We start from the raw sequence: 17,617 nt of genomic DNA on the forward strand, positions 1-17,617 counted from the left end.
CGCTTTTCTTTGCATCTAAAAGTCAAAGCCCAAGTCTACTAGTGGCAGAGATTGTCCGCTTTGGCTCATTTTGGCCCATTACGTACTGTCAGCTTCACGGGTTTTAAAATGTGTCTATTAGGGAGAGTTTTTCAAACTCTTATAAAGAATTATTTGTTTCCCTCTCCAGCCGATGTGAGATCTTATAATCCACCCTCCTTCAAGGCCCAGCATTCTCGTTGGCACACTGCTTAGTGTCTGGCTTTGATACCATTTGTAAGTCTACCGCTAGCAGATATTGTCTATTTCGGCTCGTATTGTCATTAGCCTCACAGTTTTTAAAACACATCTACTAACAAGAGGTTTTCATACGTTGTAAAGAATGTTTCATTTCACTCTCTAATTGATGTGGGATCTTACAACACCTTTGTAGGCACCTAGAAAGTCGATATAAACATGCGCATAATTGAGTAGAAATTGTGCAACTTGAGATATTCTTTTTAAAAATAAATGATCTGATTGTCATATCAACATGGTTTTATCGCTAGCTTACGAGTTTATAATATATAGATATAATTTTAAGAAATTTACCATCTTTTTCATTTGTTATTGCGAGTATTTTGGGCTAGTTTATATATACAATTCCGTCAAATAACTACAATATGTATCCATCAAATAATATTTGGTATCATGTGTATCAATTTACACCCTTCGAAATCGTTGTACACGTGTGTACGACTTCTAAAAGGGATTGACATAATACGAAAGAAAAACTCTAGTAAATAACCTACGGTTGGGGTCAAGTAATGCAAACACACATATACATGATGAGACCTACCTTTTAAAACAACATAACATGGCCTTGAACTCTTTCTAGATTGGATATGGTACACAACCCACACACAAACACATGGACCTACTGATGGGGTCAAGTAATGCAAACACACACATACATGATAAGACCTACCTTTTAAAACAACATAACACGACCTTGAACTTTTTCTAGACTGGATAGGGTACATAGCCCACACACAAACACATGGACCCACTAGGCGGGCTCGTATATGTACCCCTGGGCTTGGCTTCATTGGGCTAAACGCGTTGACGTGTGAGCCGTGTGTAGGAAAGTGCTACACATCTAATTTATCTGAACTAGAGTCCATCTCTATAATGGTTTTAAATGATAGGTTCCTTATCATATTTACATATGTTTGCATTTTCAACCCCAATAGTGGAGCCACTTACCGAGTATTTCTTAAAATACTTAAGTCATGTACTACTTCTATATTTTAGATAAAGGTAAGGCACCCCTGTCTGGCTGACAGCAACATCACAATTGAAGACCATGACACATGCATAGAGTAGTTGCATTTAATTTCGTAACTTTTAGGTTAGTATAGGACATTTCTTTTTTATTTTTACTTACGTTTATTTTATGAAGATGTTTTAAATGAATATTTCTGCATAAGAAATACGTCAGGCATATGATAGCAACTTTAGGTTAGTAGAAACTAGGGTCGTTACAAGTGATACAACCTTACTAGTTCGCCCTAAATAAGCAACATTATAACCTTAGCCTTGAGCTCATAAGTTAGCAAAAGTAAATAAGTTTCGTTGGACTATATGGTCCAAGTGTCAGCTTAGGCAATGTGGCAATGTGCCAACGAGGAGGCTGTTCCCGGTGTGGCAATGTGCCAGCGAGGAGGCTGTTCCCCGAAGGGAGGTAGACACGAGGCGGTGTGCCAGTAAAGATGCTGGGTGGATTTGGTGGGAATCTCACATTGATTGGAGAAAGGAACGAATGCCATCCAGAACACTGGAGCCTAAAAGGGGTAGATTGTGATATCCTACCTTGGTTGGGGAGGAGAACGAAACACGTTTATAACGCTGTGGAAACCTTTTCCTAGCAGACGCGTTTTATGTCATTGAGGGAAATATTTGCTAGCGGGTTCAATTGGATCATCAAAGTTGTTTAATTTTTTAATTATTTAAAAAAAACATATTTATGCACGGTCCATGTTACAAGTGCATCGGTAACATCGTTTACAAACTTGACTCGTAAAAAAAATATAAGAGACTTAAATAATTATACATAAAATTATACATATTTTAATTATNAGTCACAACCTGTATGGAATATATATTTAAATAATTATAAAAAATTTCAAATATGATATATAAATATTAAAAAAAAAAGGAAAAAAACCCTAGTACTCATATTTTAATTATATAAAAATAAAGTAAAAAAAGGAGAACCTAACTCGTTGCGTCATTCTTTTCGCCACCGATTTTCTCTCTTCTGGTTTCTCCGTTTCCCTCCGGCAGCCGCTCTGATTTCTTTCGTCTCTATCCATTTCTGTCTTTGCAGCAACCTCGCGCCGTCATCGCAGCTCCTCCATCTCTCTGGTGATCGCTGTTAAGGTCTGCTTGGATCGAATGTTTTTTCTTATTTAATCAACTTCAAAATAGGGTAAATTTGGAATTAGGTCAATTTTCAATTGAATTTAACTAAGACAATATTTCGAATCCTACTGGATTTCGAATTCTATTCTTTGTTATGCTGCAATGTTTTTCGTTTACTTTTCTATTTTGCCTCATCCGAACCGCTTTGTTTTTGTTCTGTTTATTTTTTCTGATTTTACCTTTCTGCTTGTTTGTTTCATGACACTTGACCAATTAAATTTAGACCTTAAGTATTGGTTTGGTGGCTACTGACTGTTGAGGCTTGAACTTGCGACATTTCCCAGGTCAATTGAACTAACCCCTAAAATTATTCATGTTTGGGACAATTTAATTTTGAAAAATCATTATTTCTGTGCTTTTTCGACCGTGTGTTTGTGTTTCTATTATTTGCAATGATAATCCAACGCTTTGTTGTGAAAACTGCAAACTAGATTGTCTTGTTTATTTTTGCTTTCGGGTTTTCAAATAAAAATTAATTAATTCATTTGACACTAATTTTATATAGTTTTCTCATAATATTTTAGTTGTTAATACATGAATTTGAAATGAACTTTTAGGTTCCATTTTGCTTACACAGAAAATTGGGTGTAAATAATGTGTTCAGTTATGTTTTAAAGAAAGAACTTCATTTCTGCATAAATAAGGCATTATATTGTGGTTGATGATCTCTTGTAGCTCCATAAGGCATAAAAGCTCTGTTATAGTTTTTGAGAGTAGATATTGATCTTTCTATTGTTCAATATATATAAATTTCCTCAGATGCTCTAAATTGTCATATGTGTGANAGAAACTATTCATTATTACTATTTTATTTCTATTCAATTTTTTTTTTTGCTTGTCCTTCGTGTGATTGTGATATGACTTTTTTTTTTTTTCTGGGGAAACATGATGTGATAGTATGTGTGTACCACGTCTTTGTGTTGTTAGATTTTAATATGATTTTACTTTTTTTATCTGATCCTCGTGTTGCAGAAAATAGATGGTCAATGTTTCTACTAAATGTCAGACGTGAACAGATGGTCATGTTAATGGCTTTTTCTTTTATGCTAGGTAATTTTCCCCCATTGTCAGGTTGATTGGTGCAATGGGAAGGAAGAAATCAGAAGAAGGTGGTGGAAACGCCAAAGTCAAGCCTGGTAAAGATGCTTCCGGGAAGAGAGAGAAGCTTTCAGTGTCAGAAATGCTTGCCAGTATGGATCAGAAATCTGATAAACCGAGAAAGGGATCTTCATCTTTGAGTGGTGGTGCTAAACCTCAAGCAAAAGCTCCAAAAAAAGTTGCATCATACACTGATGGCATTGATCTCCCTCCCTCAGATGATGAGGAAGAAGAAATTGTGTCTGACGAGGAGCAGCAAAGTACCAGTTCCCAGAAACGGCTACCCTGGCAGGACAGGGCTGAGACGAAGCCTCTGGAGGTGGCTGTAAGTGACAAAGAGTTGAAAAAACGAGAGAGGAAAGATATGTTTGCTGCCCATGCTGTAGAACAGGCCAGACAAGAAGCTCTAAAAGATGACCATGATGCTTTCACTGTTGTAATTGGTAGCCGAGCTTCGGTTCTTGATGGAAATGATGAAGCTGATGCAAATGTCAAAGACATTACTATTGATAATTTCTCTGTTTCAGCTAGAGGGAAAGAGCTTTTAAAAAATGCATCCGTGAAGATATCTCACGGGAAGAGGTATGGTTTAGTTGGGCCTAATGGTATGGGAAAGTCTACATTATTAAAGCTCCTTGCTTGGAGGAAGATACCCGTTCCTAAAAATATTGATGTTCTTTTGGTTGAACAAGAGGTGGTTGGTGATGATAGAACTGCACTTCAAGCAGTTGTTTCTGCTAATGAGGAGCTGGTCAAGCTTCGGCAAGAAGTTGCTGATTTGCAGAATTCTGATGCTGGTCAAGAGGAAAATGATGATGAGGATGATGCAGGAGAGAGGCTTGCTGAGTTATATGAAAAGCTGCAACTCTTGGGATCAGATGCAGCTGAGGCTCAAGCTTCCAGGATTCTTGCTGGACTGGGTTTTACCAAGGATATGCAAGCACGGCCTACCCGCTCATTTAGTGGTGGATGGAGAATGAGAATTTCACTGGCTCGGGCTCTTTTTGTTCAGCCAACACTTCTATTACTAGATGAACCCACAAATCATCTAGACCTTAGGGCTGTTCTCTGGTTGGAGGAGTACCTCTGTCGGTGGAAGAAAACTCTTGTTGTTGTGTCGCATGATCGAGATTTCCTCAACAGTGTTTGCAATGAAATTATTCATCTTCATGACTTTAAGCTTCATTTTTATCGTGGGAATTTTGATGGTTTTGAAAGTGGATATGAGCAGCGTCGGAAAGAAATGAACAAGAAGTTTGAGATATATGATAAACAGGTGAAAGCAGCTAAGAGGTCTGGAAGCAGGGCTCAACAAGAGAAGGTAAAAGACCGAGCAAAGTTTGCTGCTGCTAAGGAAGCCTCAAAGAACAAGTCCAAGGGAAAGGTTAATGAAGATGATCCCCTACCAGAGGCCCCCAGAAAGTGGAGAGATTACAGTGTAGAATTCCACTTCCCTGAACCCACCGAGCTCACCCCACCATTATTACAGTTGATTGAAGTAAGCTTTAGTTATCCAAATAGAGAAGATTTTAGACTTTCTAACGTTGATGTGGGTATTGATATGGGAACGCGGGTTGCTATCGTTGGGCCCAATGGAGCGGGGAAATCTACTCTTCTGAACCTGCTGGCAGGTGATTTGGTACCTACAGAAGGTGAAGTTCGGAGGAGTCAGAAGTTGAGGATTGGGAGGTATTCACAGCATTTTGTAGACCTTCTGACAATGGAGGAAACACCAGTTCAATATCTTCTTCGTCTTCATCCTGATCAAGAGGGTCTAAGTAAGCAGGAGGCTGTTCGTGCCAAGTTGGGGAAGTTTGGACTCCCTAGCCACAATCACCTCACGCCAATTGCTAAATTATCTGGGGGCCAGAAGGCCAGGGTTGTTTTTACCTCAATTTCCATGTCCAAGCCACACATATTACTGCTTGATGAACCGACGAATCACTTGGACATGCAGAGTATTGATGCACTTGCAGATGCCTTGGATGAGTTTACTGGTGGAGTTGTTCTGGTTAGTCATGATTCTCGGCTCATATCACGTGTCTGCGAGGATGAAGAAAAAAGTGAAATTTGGGTCGTTGAAAATGGCACCGTGGAGTTTTTCCCCGGAACGTTCGATGAATACAAGGAAGAATTGCAAAAGGAGATTAAAGCTGAGGTTGATGATTAGATCAGTGATCATGAGAAATGTGTTGGATTTTCAAGTAGCACGTCCTACTTCATCCCTTTTGGTTTCTGAGGTTTATTTTGCATCTCAAGTATTCAGATCGATGTGTTCTAATTCTGTAATTCTTCGTACGTTAATTACTTATAATTCGGGTATGTACAATTAGTGAGAAAATTGTCATGAGTTTTGCTTGAGTTACTGTACTATATTCTATGAAAAACTTCACAGTATTCATAATATTTGCTCTTTGTTTATTGTCTCTAGTGGTGCTCGCAGATTATATTTCTCGACTCCCGAAACTGCACGAAGTTCAGTTATTTGATATGGAATATATTCTCTGTTGTCTGACTAATAATTATCATAAAGCTTTCTTTGGCTTTTGAACAAGCAGGCTTGCTTGGAATATGGTGTGAATAATTGAACGAAGTCAACTATCCAAGTCACTGTTAGCGGAAGAAGGCTGGATCAGGAGAAGAAAGACCTACTCCTGAAGAGACGGGTCAGTAGTTTTTACTCTCAGACTTGCAATTCATTTTGGTTTGGGAAAGGAAAGTTTTCCGTTGAATTTAGTATTACGGTATATTGGATTTGTTTAAACAAATAGAGCATGTCTTTTAATGCAATCAGTATCCTGACGGATTGGGCATTAATGATTTCTTGGAAAGCCATTAGCCATGAGCACTATTATAAATTAGAAGTTTTGGGTTCAATCTTTTTCTTAATACCCTGTAGTTATAAAGGTTAGTATACCTTCTCCACCATAGTGAAATAAGTATAGAAATGTTACTCTTAAATTTGTGGAACTGTCAATTAAGTTTGATGTCAATGAATAAAATGAAACTGACGTAAAAATCACAAAAACTCTAAAAATCGTTGAGATTCTATCTGAACTTGAGGAAACACTTTCCATGATGAATAGAATGGGTTTGGGGCCTAGGAAAGAATTATAGAGAAAAAAGGAGAAGAGGTGTGAGATCTCACATCAGTTGGAGAGGGAAACGAAGCATTTTTTTTTTTTATAAGAGTGGAAATCTCTCCCTAGCAGAAGTGTTTTAAAAACCTTGAGGGGTAGCCCGAAAGTGAAAGTCCGAAAAGGACAATACCTGTTAGCGGTGGGCCTAGGCCTTAAAGGGGGTGGATTGTGAGATCCGTTAGAGCGGGAGAGGGAGCATTATTTTTAAGGGTGTGGAAATCTCTTCCTAGCAGATACGTTTTAGAAACCCTAAGGGGAAAAAAGACAACATTTGTCCATCCCCGTTACAAAAAAGGTTAATCCAAACCAAAAGAAATAAGGTATTAGATTATATCAATAATTAATAAGAGATGTAACAAAGACGCCCGTGGATAAAGAACCCCTTCTGATAAAAGTTTTTTTTTTTTTCAAATGATGAAAACAAGATAAAAACATTGTCCACTTAGAATTTATTAGACAAAAGAATGATCAGAATCCATTAGTCTCATCCCAACCGAGAAACCTGACCAACCCCAGGTCCCCAAAGAATCCTTTGTTTGTTAAGAAAGAAAAAGATCATTAGAAGATCCTTTTAGTCTTACATTCTGATTTGTAGTTGAGATGGGTTCCATCTATTCCCTGCATTATCTATCTATCACAGGCGATATGACACTATTCTGGAAGGTTCATTATTATTGAAATTGATATTAGATAAACAAAACTCAAGATTTTATTGACTCTAATGACCTCTCAGGCCTTTGAGAAAGATGGGTTGCTTTTTTTTTCTTCTGTAATAACTGGGTCCAGGTAATTGTCCTAATTTGAAGGCTATAAATAAGGTTACTTAAATGCTGTAGACTTGCGTTTAGCAATTACCTTTCTTTTAATTGCCATTGTTACATAGATATTGACTTAGAGAGAGAAAGAAAGGGTTTTAAAAGCTGTTTTATGAATTGGACAGGATTCAATTGCATTCAAGGCTGTGGGATCAGCTCATCCGTGGACAATAAGTGGGTCATTTATGGAATCATGTAAGTTTTTTACTCCTTTTCCCCCTTGAAATTAAATGATAATTGCTCAAATTTTAGTAAGGGAATAATTTCTTGGAGCTCCAGTCATGTGATAAGGCTTTATTTGTCTCAACTTACGTGTTATTTGGTTCACAAATACTTAAGTCCTATCTTTTGTCTTATTCTATTTTAGTATGGGCTTATAAGATAAAAATATAATATGATTTGTCTAAAGTTTAGGCATTTTAATCCATCTTTTCTTATNAAAAAAAAAAAAAAAAAAAAAAAAAAAAAAAAAAAAAAAAAAAAAAAAACTTTACAATGATAATAACGAGGGAAATCAAATAATGAAACTGGTAAAAATATTTAGTCTTGAATTATAGTTTACCATATATATCATATTTGATTTTTTATTATAAGCAAATGTCTAGATATTTACCTTCTATTACGGACCATAAGTATCACATTTTTCTTTTGTTATATGTAAATATCTTGTATACATTTATTGCTATTTCAGTATCTTTTGTAATTTATTTGATTCTCTAAATGATTATAAATAGAGAACTTTCACCACCATTTATGTAGGATAGTTTTAGCAAATATTCTCAGAAACAATTATCTAGACCCAATCACCACAAATAAGTATATAAATCTTTTGAAGTTAAATTTGAAGGTAAAAAAATAAAATCACTCTTGGATCAGGACGTAGCCAATCATAAAGTTAGAGTGACAGCACGATGTTAACACACGCACGAGTCACATAGTACCAGCTCATCCTAGGTGGAAGTTAAATTAGTGTACTCCGAGAGTAGATTTTAAAATCATAGTGGCTGTGGTGGTCCTATGCAACAGTATTTGTAATCAAGAAGAAGAAAGGCTGGCTGTTTAATGCTGAGTTAGTAGGATCATAGCCATTGGTGGCTTTTATTTCACTCTCATTATGCATTGCTATTTTTTGATAAGGTGGGGTTCGGAAGTAATGTGTCCAAGAACTGATGTGATAGCTCTCTCTCTCTCTCTCTCTCTCTCTCTAACCTGGAGAGGGAGAGGGAGAGGGAGAGGGAGAGGGAGAGGGAGAGGGAGAGGGAGAGTTGTATTGCATATCATATAACTAGAAAAGTACTATGTCATGACAGAGGACAAAGTTTCTTTAGTCTTTACACAGAAAGGGTGTATGTCTAGTTTTTTCTGTTAATGAAATTGTGCGCCATAATGGTGTACTCAGAGGATCTGCACTAGAACCAGCAATTAGATCATATTCAAACTTTCCAATCCCTTGCTAGAATTTAGATCTTCACCTGGATTAAAATATTGATATCTTGATTTTATAGGTAGGTTGATAAAATATAGATGAGATGCTGAAGTTGATGTATATTTATAACAGTAGTTTAGATTGATAAATGAGCCGTTTATACTTCTCAAGAAATTATAAATCTTTAACATTGTTTTTCTTTAAAAAGTGGGAAGTGGGACGAGAGACAGAACTTTTAATCTTGGGAGAAAGATAATCTGTATCTTATTTGGAATTTATATATTGGCATCAACGTCTAGTTTTAGATTTGCTATTAACATTATATGTTTTAATGACGTGTGGTTTCAGAGCTAGTGCTTACTGTGCCAACAGGGACATAAGGTTTTGTGGTGTACAATGATGTTACATCAAAAAAAAAAATGTTGAGTTGTGTTCTTTTGCAACATGGAAATGTTATTGTGCATGGGTCCCATCAATTGAAGAGTTGTGAACATGACTAGCCGATACACAATCTAAAATGGGTAACATCGGTATTTGCTTTGAAGGTTTGGGGTTTGGGTATTTATTCACATAGAAGAAACTTAATATGAGTCAAGTAGGTAGTTGAAATTAGACAAGATTATGATATGAAAATATTATACTATCCGATGTAAATCAAACACAGAGATGGTTGTTCAAAAGAGTAGAACGATGATGTATGTTACAAAGTAAACAAAAGAATTGTGCTAACGTGAGTCGTAGAAATTTAGAACTACAAATTTGTCTTGTGTGGTTGATTTTGAGTCCCTATATTTGGATTATAGTTTGAAGTATGAGATAAGACGTGTGTAAGTTATGAAGAGGGGATGAATACATTGCATAGTTAAGCATGGTTTGATAAACGAAATTTTTTAGGACAAAAGTTCGTTAAGTTGAAGTTCGGCCTATAAAAGCAAAATCTCGCTTTGGCTTCACATCTCAAACAAAAAAAAAATAGTCAAATGTAGCTCAAGAAGAAACTCCATCTAATTTTGTGCCTCGCGTCGTCGAGCGTTTGGTTTTGTGCATTGTTGTTGCAATCGTACATTGCCTTCATAGTGTTATTTGGCACTCGTCGGCACATCCTATTTACAACATCAATCGATCCACCTTTTTAGCACAATTGTGCAACCATATGGATCGATGACTTTAGCCTTATCATCTTAGGTTTTCACTGTAGTGCCATCGTTGTCTATCTAAGTTTACATGGGGAGATCACAACTGACGTGTAGTTGGTTTATTTTTCAACGCACGGTCTACGTTTCAATGTGCAGTTGGTTGTTCACGATCTCCACTTCAGTTTGCAGTTGGTTGTTCGACACACAAGAAGGTTTGATTGGTTGGTTTAGGGCCATGATTTTTTCAACACATAGTCATTGATTATAAGAAACCGATTAAAAGTTAGCTAGCAAAGAGGAGGATCAAGAGGTTAAGATTCACTAAAAAAAAAGCTTGAACTTCAGCCTAACTCAACTAGTTAAGACATATATCATCGCTCAAGATGACAGAGATTTGAATCTTCTGTTCCATACATTGAACAGAAAACATAGAAAATTTTATTTTGTGAAAGACTCGATCCCTGAAAATTTCCCACAAATAATTCCAATTCAATCTCCACAAAAATAAATTGAAAACATGGTTATATGTAATTTTTAAATTAGAAATACAGAAAATAGAATTATAAAATGCAATAAATAAGGTAATAATTTATGAAAACATAAATATTAATTTTGGAAGGAGAAAAAAAATGTAGTTTCATTACAAAAATTGAATATCAAAGTCTTTTTTTATTGTTCCTTCATTTTTAAGTTTTCATTTAATGATGAAATCAATAATGGCATCCTTTCAATACTAACTTTATTATTTCCCATTACCTTTAAATTATAGAACTTCCTTATTAAATAATTATATGAAAATATGGCTTTCCTTTATTTTATTTTATTTTATTTTATTTTATTTTTATGTTTTAAAATAGTTTTATTTGTGAAAAATAATTAAATAATAAATTTTAGACTCTTTCTCAAATGCAATCAAATAGTATATATTTAGGAGCTAGAAAAACAAAATTCCTATCCAGATGACCCGTTAACACATATTGTCCGCTTTAACCCGTTATGTAACGGCATTAGCCTCACAGTGTTAAAACGCGTCTACTAAGGAGAGATTTTTCACATATTTATAAGAAATGATTCATTCCCCTCTCCGACCGATGTGAGATTTCATAGTTTTTATGGATAACATACTTTACCATGAATTTCTAATTTTACCTCAATTTTATTATCTTTAAAAAGTTCATATTATAATTTTAAGCTTAAAAAGTATGGTATTTTAATCAAGAATATAATATATTTTAATCATTTGAACGTATCGAGTTAGACATATTTCATTCCTATTCCTAAATTAATAAAAATACTCGAGTTTTGCATTTTGCAAAAAAAAATATATATATATATATATATTCTTTTAACTTTCAAAAGTTTTAATAATATTCTTAAATTTTTTTTTTTTTTTTAAAAAAAAACCCTCAAGTTTATGTCTAACTTTCAAAACTTTTAATAATACCCTTAAAATTTTTTAAAAATTAAAAAAAAAACTCTCACGTTTACGTTCTAACTTTCAAAAGTTTTAATAATACCCTTAAAATTTAAAAAATAATAATAAAAAAAAAACCCTCACGTTTACGTCTCACTTTCAAAACTTTTAATAATACTCTTAAAATTTTTAAAAAATTAAAAAAAAAAAAAAAAACCTCACGTAAATTCTAACTTTCAAAAGTTTTAATAATACCCTTAAAATTTTAAAAAAAATAATAATAATAAAAAACCCTCACGTTTACGTCTAACTTTCAAAATTTTTAATAATACCTTTAAAATTTTAAAAAAATTAAAATAATCTTGAAGTTATTTTTAAAAAAAATAATAAAATAGAACAATAAAAAAATGTAAAAAAAAAAAAAAAAAAGTGAAAAAAAAGATCACAAGTTTCTTTGGTTGTTTCTTATACATTTTTCCCTTTCCCCTCTCTTTTTTTGCTTCCATGATTTTCGTGACAACCTTTTTCTTTTTCTTTTTCTTTTATACATCATAATAATAATAATAATAATAATAATAATAATAATAATGTATAAAGAAAAGAAAAATAAGAGGTGTCCCATGCATGTTATTGTAATAAATACAATTTAATGTTTTTATTTTATTTTCTTTTTTTATTTATCATGAAGTTTTAATTTTGTATTTAAAAAATAAAATGTTGAACAAGTTTTTGTAAGACCAAGAGGTCGAGTAAAAGAGAAGCCCATAAATGAACAGAGACCACATCGAATGAGAGTGACGTGGAGAATATGATAGCTAAAAAAGATTTAAAAGAATTGAAAGTTAATATTTATATCAACAAGGGATACCTTCCTTTTTTGTGGTTTAATCATGGGAATTTCATGTTTTTACTTAAAGTAATTCTATGTTGGGTGATCTATTAGAAATTTTTGTAAGATGAATGTGAATGAAGATAAAACATGCTAGAAACGAGGCTCGTGTTGATTTGTGGGGATAGTTTTCATTCTAAAAAACAAGGAGTAGGTAACATTATCATGTCACAAGGGAATGCTAAACCGAGTGAAAGAATAGTTCAACCCTCGTGAAAGAATAAATAGGTGAAGGTTTCGTCTTTCTTCCTTCGTTTACAGTGAATAAATAGAGACAAGTGATTGAGTTCTGTCGAATTCTTGTTTCTTACCATCGAGTAAAAGAGTGAAAGAAGGTGAAGTAGCTCAGGGAATAGAGGTTCAGGTTCAGACAGGAGAAAGAAGAAATAGGTTCAATCTGGTTCCGAATTTTGATGTGAATCTTAGATATGGGTCGTTCTTAATGAACTTTCAATTTTTTGTCTAATTGGTTCGTAAATTTTAAAATACTTATCCGTGACAATTTAGACTCAATTGTTGTACTAAAAAAACTCGATTCCTAGGTCAAAATGACGATATGACTCAGTTTTGCTTATTGAACGTGAATTCAGGTCAAATCGTTACTGGGGAAAGACGAAACTCGTGATTAAAAAATTAGAAGAAAGTAAGTATAAAGACGACCGAACCTTGATGAAAGTAATTAGTATTACAATTACAAAGGTCGGAAATTCATTGAATACTAAGAAAAAGAAGTCGTTAGAACATTGGTGACAATGGCATCATCTCCTCTACTTGAACAGAAGTGTCATCAAGTAGCCATTTCTCAAGAAATGACAATGGAGGGTTATTGTTGTTGTTATTATTATTCTCGCTTCTATTTTGCTTATTATCATTCTCACAAGACGCCCCCAAGTTATCGAGCGATACCATCGACTCGATCTCCTTCATGGATGCTACCCTGTTCCCGTCTTGCTCGGTTTTCACCTCTCGACATTGGTTAGAAACCACGGAATCTCCATGATGACTTTGTTTCTCATCGAAATGGAATGGATTGTCGTTGTCGTTGTCGTTAGTCTTTGGAGACGATCTCATCCATCCTTCAAGTAGGCGCGAGATGTTCTCGGCACTTGAGTAATAAGTTGACGACGACGACGACGGCGACGCGGCGGAGGATCGATTTGGGCAAAAACAGGAAGCAGAGACAGAGACGGAAGCGGAGGAAGAATCGAAATCCAAAGTCCTTGTGGAAGAATCATTGAAGAAACCCTTCGAGAAAAATTCCGAGGTTGTTGAGTGATCTAAAGCTGATTTGAGTTTCTTCTTCAAATGCGTGTTCCAATAGTTTTTTATATCATTATCCGTCCTTTGGGGAAGATAAGAAGCTATTGCAGCCCATCTGCAAATTCGAGATCGAATTTATCATATAACGATCCGCTCGCTCGAATCTCGAAAGAATTGAACTTTGTTTAAGAAACGAGAGAATTACTTGTTACCCAATAAAGCTTGCAAATGGATGATCATTCCTTCCTCGTGGGGCGTAAAGTTGCCTCTCTTGATTCCGGGCCTCAGGTAATTGGTCCATCGTAGCCTACAACTCTTGCTACATCTCAACAGACCTATCGTCGTATATGAATAAAAAGATTAAATTTACCATAACTCATTCGATCTTAAAAGACTTGTTGTATATGAATAAAAAGATTAAATTTATCGAAACCCATTGGATCTCGGAGAGAAAGAAGAAAGAACGGCGGAGAGATCGGACCGGGGATCTAAAAAGGGGAAAGGAGAGAGAAAGTAGAGAGAGAAAGAGATACCGGTGTTGGTGGGAACAGATCTCCAGTTACCAGGGCCATGTTGTTGAATGTAAGAGACAAGAAGGATGTCTTCTTCAGGAGTCCAAGGACCCTTCTTGATGCCCACTTTCTCACAGCATGGAGGCCTTCCCATGCTCTCTCTCTCTCTGCCTCTCTCTCCGCCTGTCTCTCCGCCTGTCTCTCCCACTCTCTCCCCCAACTGAAATGGAGGCCTCAAGAACTCATATGTTATTTTGTTATATATATATAAATATATATATATAGAGAGAGAGAGAGAGAGAGAGTTTTGTGTTTGTGTTTCTCTCTCCAAACAGTGTGTTGTTGTCAGCATGTGATTGCTTAAATACACACCACTCTTAACTCACCTCTCCAACNTTTTTTTTTTTTTCATTTATTTTGTTCATAGTCTTGTCTTTAAAAGAATTTTTTGTTTCAACTTTTAGTTTATACTAATTTTAAATTAAACTTATAATTTATGATTTTCGTATGAATTATTTGTGAATTTCGACGTTGATTTAATTTTATGGAGCGAGTTGAGATCCATTGAGTTTTCTATGTTTAAACGGGTTTTATATATTTTTCTTTCTTTTTTACGTGGTAATCCAATCAAATCTTTTCTATTTAGTTGAATAAAAAATTGGGTGAAATAATTTTTTTTTCTTTTTTAGATTTTAAAATTTGTGATTTTTATTTTTTTATTTTTGTAAAATAGTATATAACAAAACAAAAATATTTATAAGTTTAATTTTTAAAAACAAAAAATTAAATAATTACTATTGAAGTTTGCCCTTTATTCTTTATAAAATAAAACGATATTTTTCTCCAACTTCATAAATATCGACTATTTTTATACGTAGTTTAGCCAATAATTTTATATGCAATATTCTAATACTCTTAAAATGGGATTCATACTCTTCGAAATTGAATCATAGCTGGTGTAAACAACAGAGATCAACGATAAAAATCACTAAAGAAGCTTCAACTTCAATGTAACTCAACTAGTTAAGACATATATCATCGATCAAGAGGTTAAGATTCACTAAAGAAGCTTGAACTTCAACATAACTCAACTAGTTAAGACGTATATTATCGATCAAGAGGTTAAGATTCACTAAAGAAGCTTGAACTTTAACGCAATTCAACTAATTAAGATATATATCATCAATCAAGAGATCAATCAAGAGGTCAAAGATTTGAATCTTCTGCTCATACATCGACATCGAACCTGAAACAAAAGATTCCCTTTGTCTATAGCTTCATGATAATGATATAAACTTAATGAAACTCTTCCTACTTATTTCTAGAATTGCCCATTTGACTAAAATATATGACTCAATCTTATTAAGTGCAGAACAGCTGATAGTTACACTCATCTCAGCTACTCAAGTTAATGCATAACCAGTCTTTAGTAGTTCCAAACCAAGCCACAGTCTATGAGTCGCAGGCTCGTTCTTCAACTGGCAATGCTATCTCTGGTAGTTACGAGCTCCGTAACTGTTTTACCTGGCTCTGAGAAAAAATTGACAATCAAGCATGTTTTATCGTATCAGTACTGGTTCGCACTTGGATTTTCAGCAAACATGCAACATATACTGTACATATGGAGACTTAGCTAATAAAGAAACGGTACCCATATGGGCCAGAAAGGAGAATAGATTATCTAAGTAGGGCACGTGAAAGTTGAGGCATAAATAATACTGAATCATCAAGGTTGAGTTACAAGTAGAAATTTCTGCTAGAGATTAAAAATGACCACAAGAGAACAAACCAGTTAATGTGACAACAGTTTGATTAAACGAAAAGAGTTGAGGCACAATTTTAACGGTGAACTCTAAAAACTAAGCTAATTTTGTCTCCAAATCTATTTTAAGCCCACCGCTAGTAGATATTGTTCTCTTTAGGCTTTTCCTTTCGGGATTTCCCTCAAGGTTTTTAAAACGCGTCTGCTAGGGAGAGGTTTCCACACCCTTATAAATAATGTTTCGTTCTCCTCCCCAAATGAGTACCGATCCCGTTGTGCAACTCTGAAAGACAGTGGTTTAAAAACTTTGAGGGGAAGTCTGAAAGGGAAAGCCCAAATAAGACAATATTTACTAGCGGTGGACTTGGGCGGTTACAGTATATACATGTCTACATCTTAACCGATCATGTATATAAAATATAGAACAAGTAACAATCCAACCTAATTACAAATCAATGACAAGAAAAAAGCCTCCTCCCACCTCAATATATGTGTTACTTATGGAGGTCAAAGTTCAAAAAAAACATCAAGTTCCAGACATTGGATAATTCACCAACGAATAACGAACGCCGTTGCATGGTCACAATAGGAAACTTTCATTACATGAAATACGAAGTATCCTAACAAGTTTATCTAGTAGAACTGGGAGAGATTCTAACACAACGTGAAAACAGTGACGATGGTTGACGAAGAAAATTGCTAATAGAGCACAGTGCACACATTAGAATTCAAGAACAAACAGGGGACAAGCAGTTAGATTTCGTGGTAACAAAACCATCATGGAGATGACAAAATCAGAAAATTTGAAGTATAAGCAACAAGCAAGGATCTTACATTTATTACATCCTCTGACCTCCTCTTGATGCCAGGTTCACTACTACTGCTATCTACAAATCTATGATAGTACTTTAGAGGGTGGTACTTCAATGAAGCTAACTCTTCTTTAGCTACGTCGAGTCTCCGTTTTTCAGCTTTCTGTAGCGAGCAGTGTTACAAATTAAAATTGCAGTTGTTATCAAATGGGAAAATAACGTTTCCACATTTAAAACTTACAAGTGCTTTCCTAGAAATGGAAATTTGTAGCTCACAAAGCTTGAGCTCCATATCGAGAGTCCGCGAGCGAGAATCAACAGACACGCTGCATTGTTCGACAATTTGCCTTTGCCTTGCCCTAATGACCTCTGGCTGCCAGACTCTCAAAGCTACTGATGCTTCCCTGTGACTACCAAACACAATTATCATATCTAAAAATTTTGAATATAAACCAAACTTGACATTTTACTCACTGCCCAGAATAATACTCAACAATTCCAATCAACGATTTTACTAAATGCAATCAACTAAGTTGCAGAAGCACACAAGTTCCAAGAATTTTCCAAGGAAGATTTAGGATTCCAGCACTCATTTTGCCCTCATTTCCACCAGCTTCTAAAGCATCAAACGAGGAAAGAACAGAAAATATAACTGAAATTTTGAATTAATTGCTGAACACTACCTGACCGTGCGTAAATTAGACAATTCCGTCAAGGTCCTTGTCAATTTCTTGGTCTCCTCCATCAAACCTTCCTCTAATTCTTCAAGCCTTTTAAAATGCGCCTTTATTTGGTTATTCTTTCTAAACACTGCTCTCCTATGCTTCTCTGCCTTCTTATACCTATCTCTCTCCAACCTGACCAGAACAAGAACCAAAAACCAAAAAAAAAAAAAAAAAAAAAAAAAAAAA

The 17,617-nt window shown here is 34.9% G+C and overlaps 3 protein-coding genes across 6 annotated transcripts in view; 1 reads left to right on the plus strand and 2 right to left on the minus strand.

Moving 5' to 3' along the window:
* The first annotated feature begins 2,247 nt into the window (after positions 1–2,247).
* LOC111803323 (ABC transporter F family member 4-like) lies at positions 2,248–5,961 on the plus strand. Of its 2 annotated transcripts, none has more exons than XM_023687670.1 (2): positions 2,248–2,400; positions 3,493–5,961. In XM_023687670.1, exon 2 carries the CDS (start codon positions 3,527–3,529, stop codon positions 5,708–5,710), a length of 2,184 nt encoding a protein of 727 aa, XP_023543438.1. In that variant the 5' UTR covers positions 2,248–2,400; positions 3,493–3,526; the 3' UTR covers positions 5,711–5,961. The 2 variants fall into 2 exon arrangements, with proteins under 2 accessions (XP_023543438.1, XP_023543439.1); XM_023687671.1 differs by lacking the exon at positions 2,248–2,400 and adding an exon at positions 2,426–2,449.
* Positions 5,962–13,004: 7,043 nt separating this feature from the next.
* LOC111803350 (transcription factor MYB30-like) lies at positions 13,005–14,444 on the minus strand. 2 transcript variants are annotated; one of them, XM_023687711.1, is made up of 3 exons: positions 14,154–14,444; positions 13,826–13,955; positions 13,005–13,735 (listed from the first exon to the last, which is right to left on the minus strand). In XM_023687711.1, exons 1-3 carry the CDS (start codon positions 14,284–14,286, stop codon positions 13,096–13,098), a joined length of 903 nt encoding a protein of 300 aa, XP_023543479.1. In that variant the 5' UTR covers positions 14,287–14,444; the 3' UTR covers positions 13,005–13,095. The 2 variants fall into 2 exon arrangements, with proteins under 2 accessions (XP_023543479.1, XP_023543480.1); XM_023687712.1 differs by having other exon boundaries at positions 13,833–13,955; positions 14,154–14,274.
* An 836-nt stretch (positions 14,445–15,280) lies between these two features.
* LOC111803356 (F-box protein SKIP24) overlaps positions 15,281–17,617 on the minus strand; it is a 2,873-nt gene continuing 536 nt past the window's right edge. Inside the window, exons 2-5 of one of the 2 annotated variants that reach the window (XM_023687719.1) lie at positions 17,390–17,563; positions 16,948–17,110; positions 16,729–16,869; positions 15,281–15,662 (exon numbers count right to left, since the gene is read on the minus strand). In XM_023687719.1, the coding sequence (XP_023543487.1) occupies positions 15,633–15,662; positions 16,729–16,869; positions 16,948–17,110; positions 17,390–17,563 (508 nt within the window). In that variant the 3' untranslated portion in view covers positions 15,281–15,632. Of the gene's footprint in view, positions 15,663–16,728; positions 16,870–16,947; positions 17,117–17,389; positions 17,564–17,617 lie in introns of both variants that reach the window. The other variant, XM_023687718.1, reaches the window with a different exon arrangement.

This window comes from Cucurbita pepo, chromosome LG10, assembly GCF_002806865.2.
Source record: "Cucurbita pepo subsp. pepo cultivar mu-cu-16 chromosome LG10, ASM280686v2, whole genome shotgun sequence".
Lineage (NCBI taxonomy): Eukaryota > Viridiplantae > Streptophyta > Magnoliopsida > Cucurbitales > Cucurbitaceae > Cucurbita > Cucurbita pepo.

Excerpts from the sequence above, each read along its gene's own strand:
- LOC111803350 (XM_023687711.1), bottom strand. The coding sequence starts at position 14,286 with ATGGGAAGGCCTCCATGCTGTGAGAAAGTGGGCATCAAGAAGGGTCCT. Across the intron at positions 13,956-14,153 it reads ATCTGTTCCCACCAACACCG|GTCTGTTGAGATGTAGCAAG; the intron begins GTATCTCTTTCT and ends ATACGACGATAG. Across the intron at positions 13,736-13,825 it reads CAAGCTTTATTGGGTAACAA|ATGGGCTGCAATAGCTTCTT; the intron begins GTAATTCTCTCG and ends TCGAATTTGCAG.
- LOC111803323 (XM_023687670.1), top strand. The coding sequence starts at position 3,527 with ATGGGAAGGAAGAAATCAGAAGAAGGTGGTGGAAACGCCAAAGTCAAG.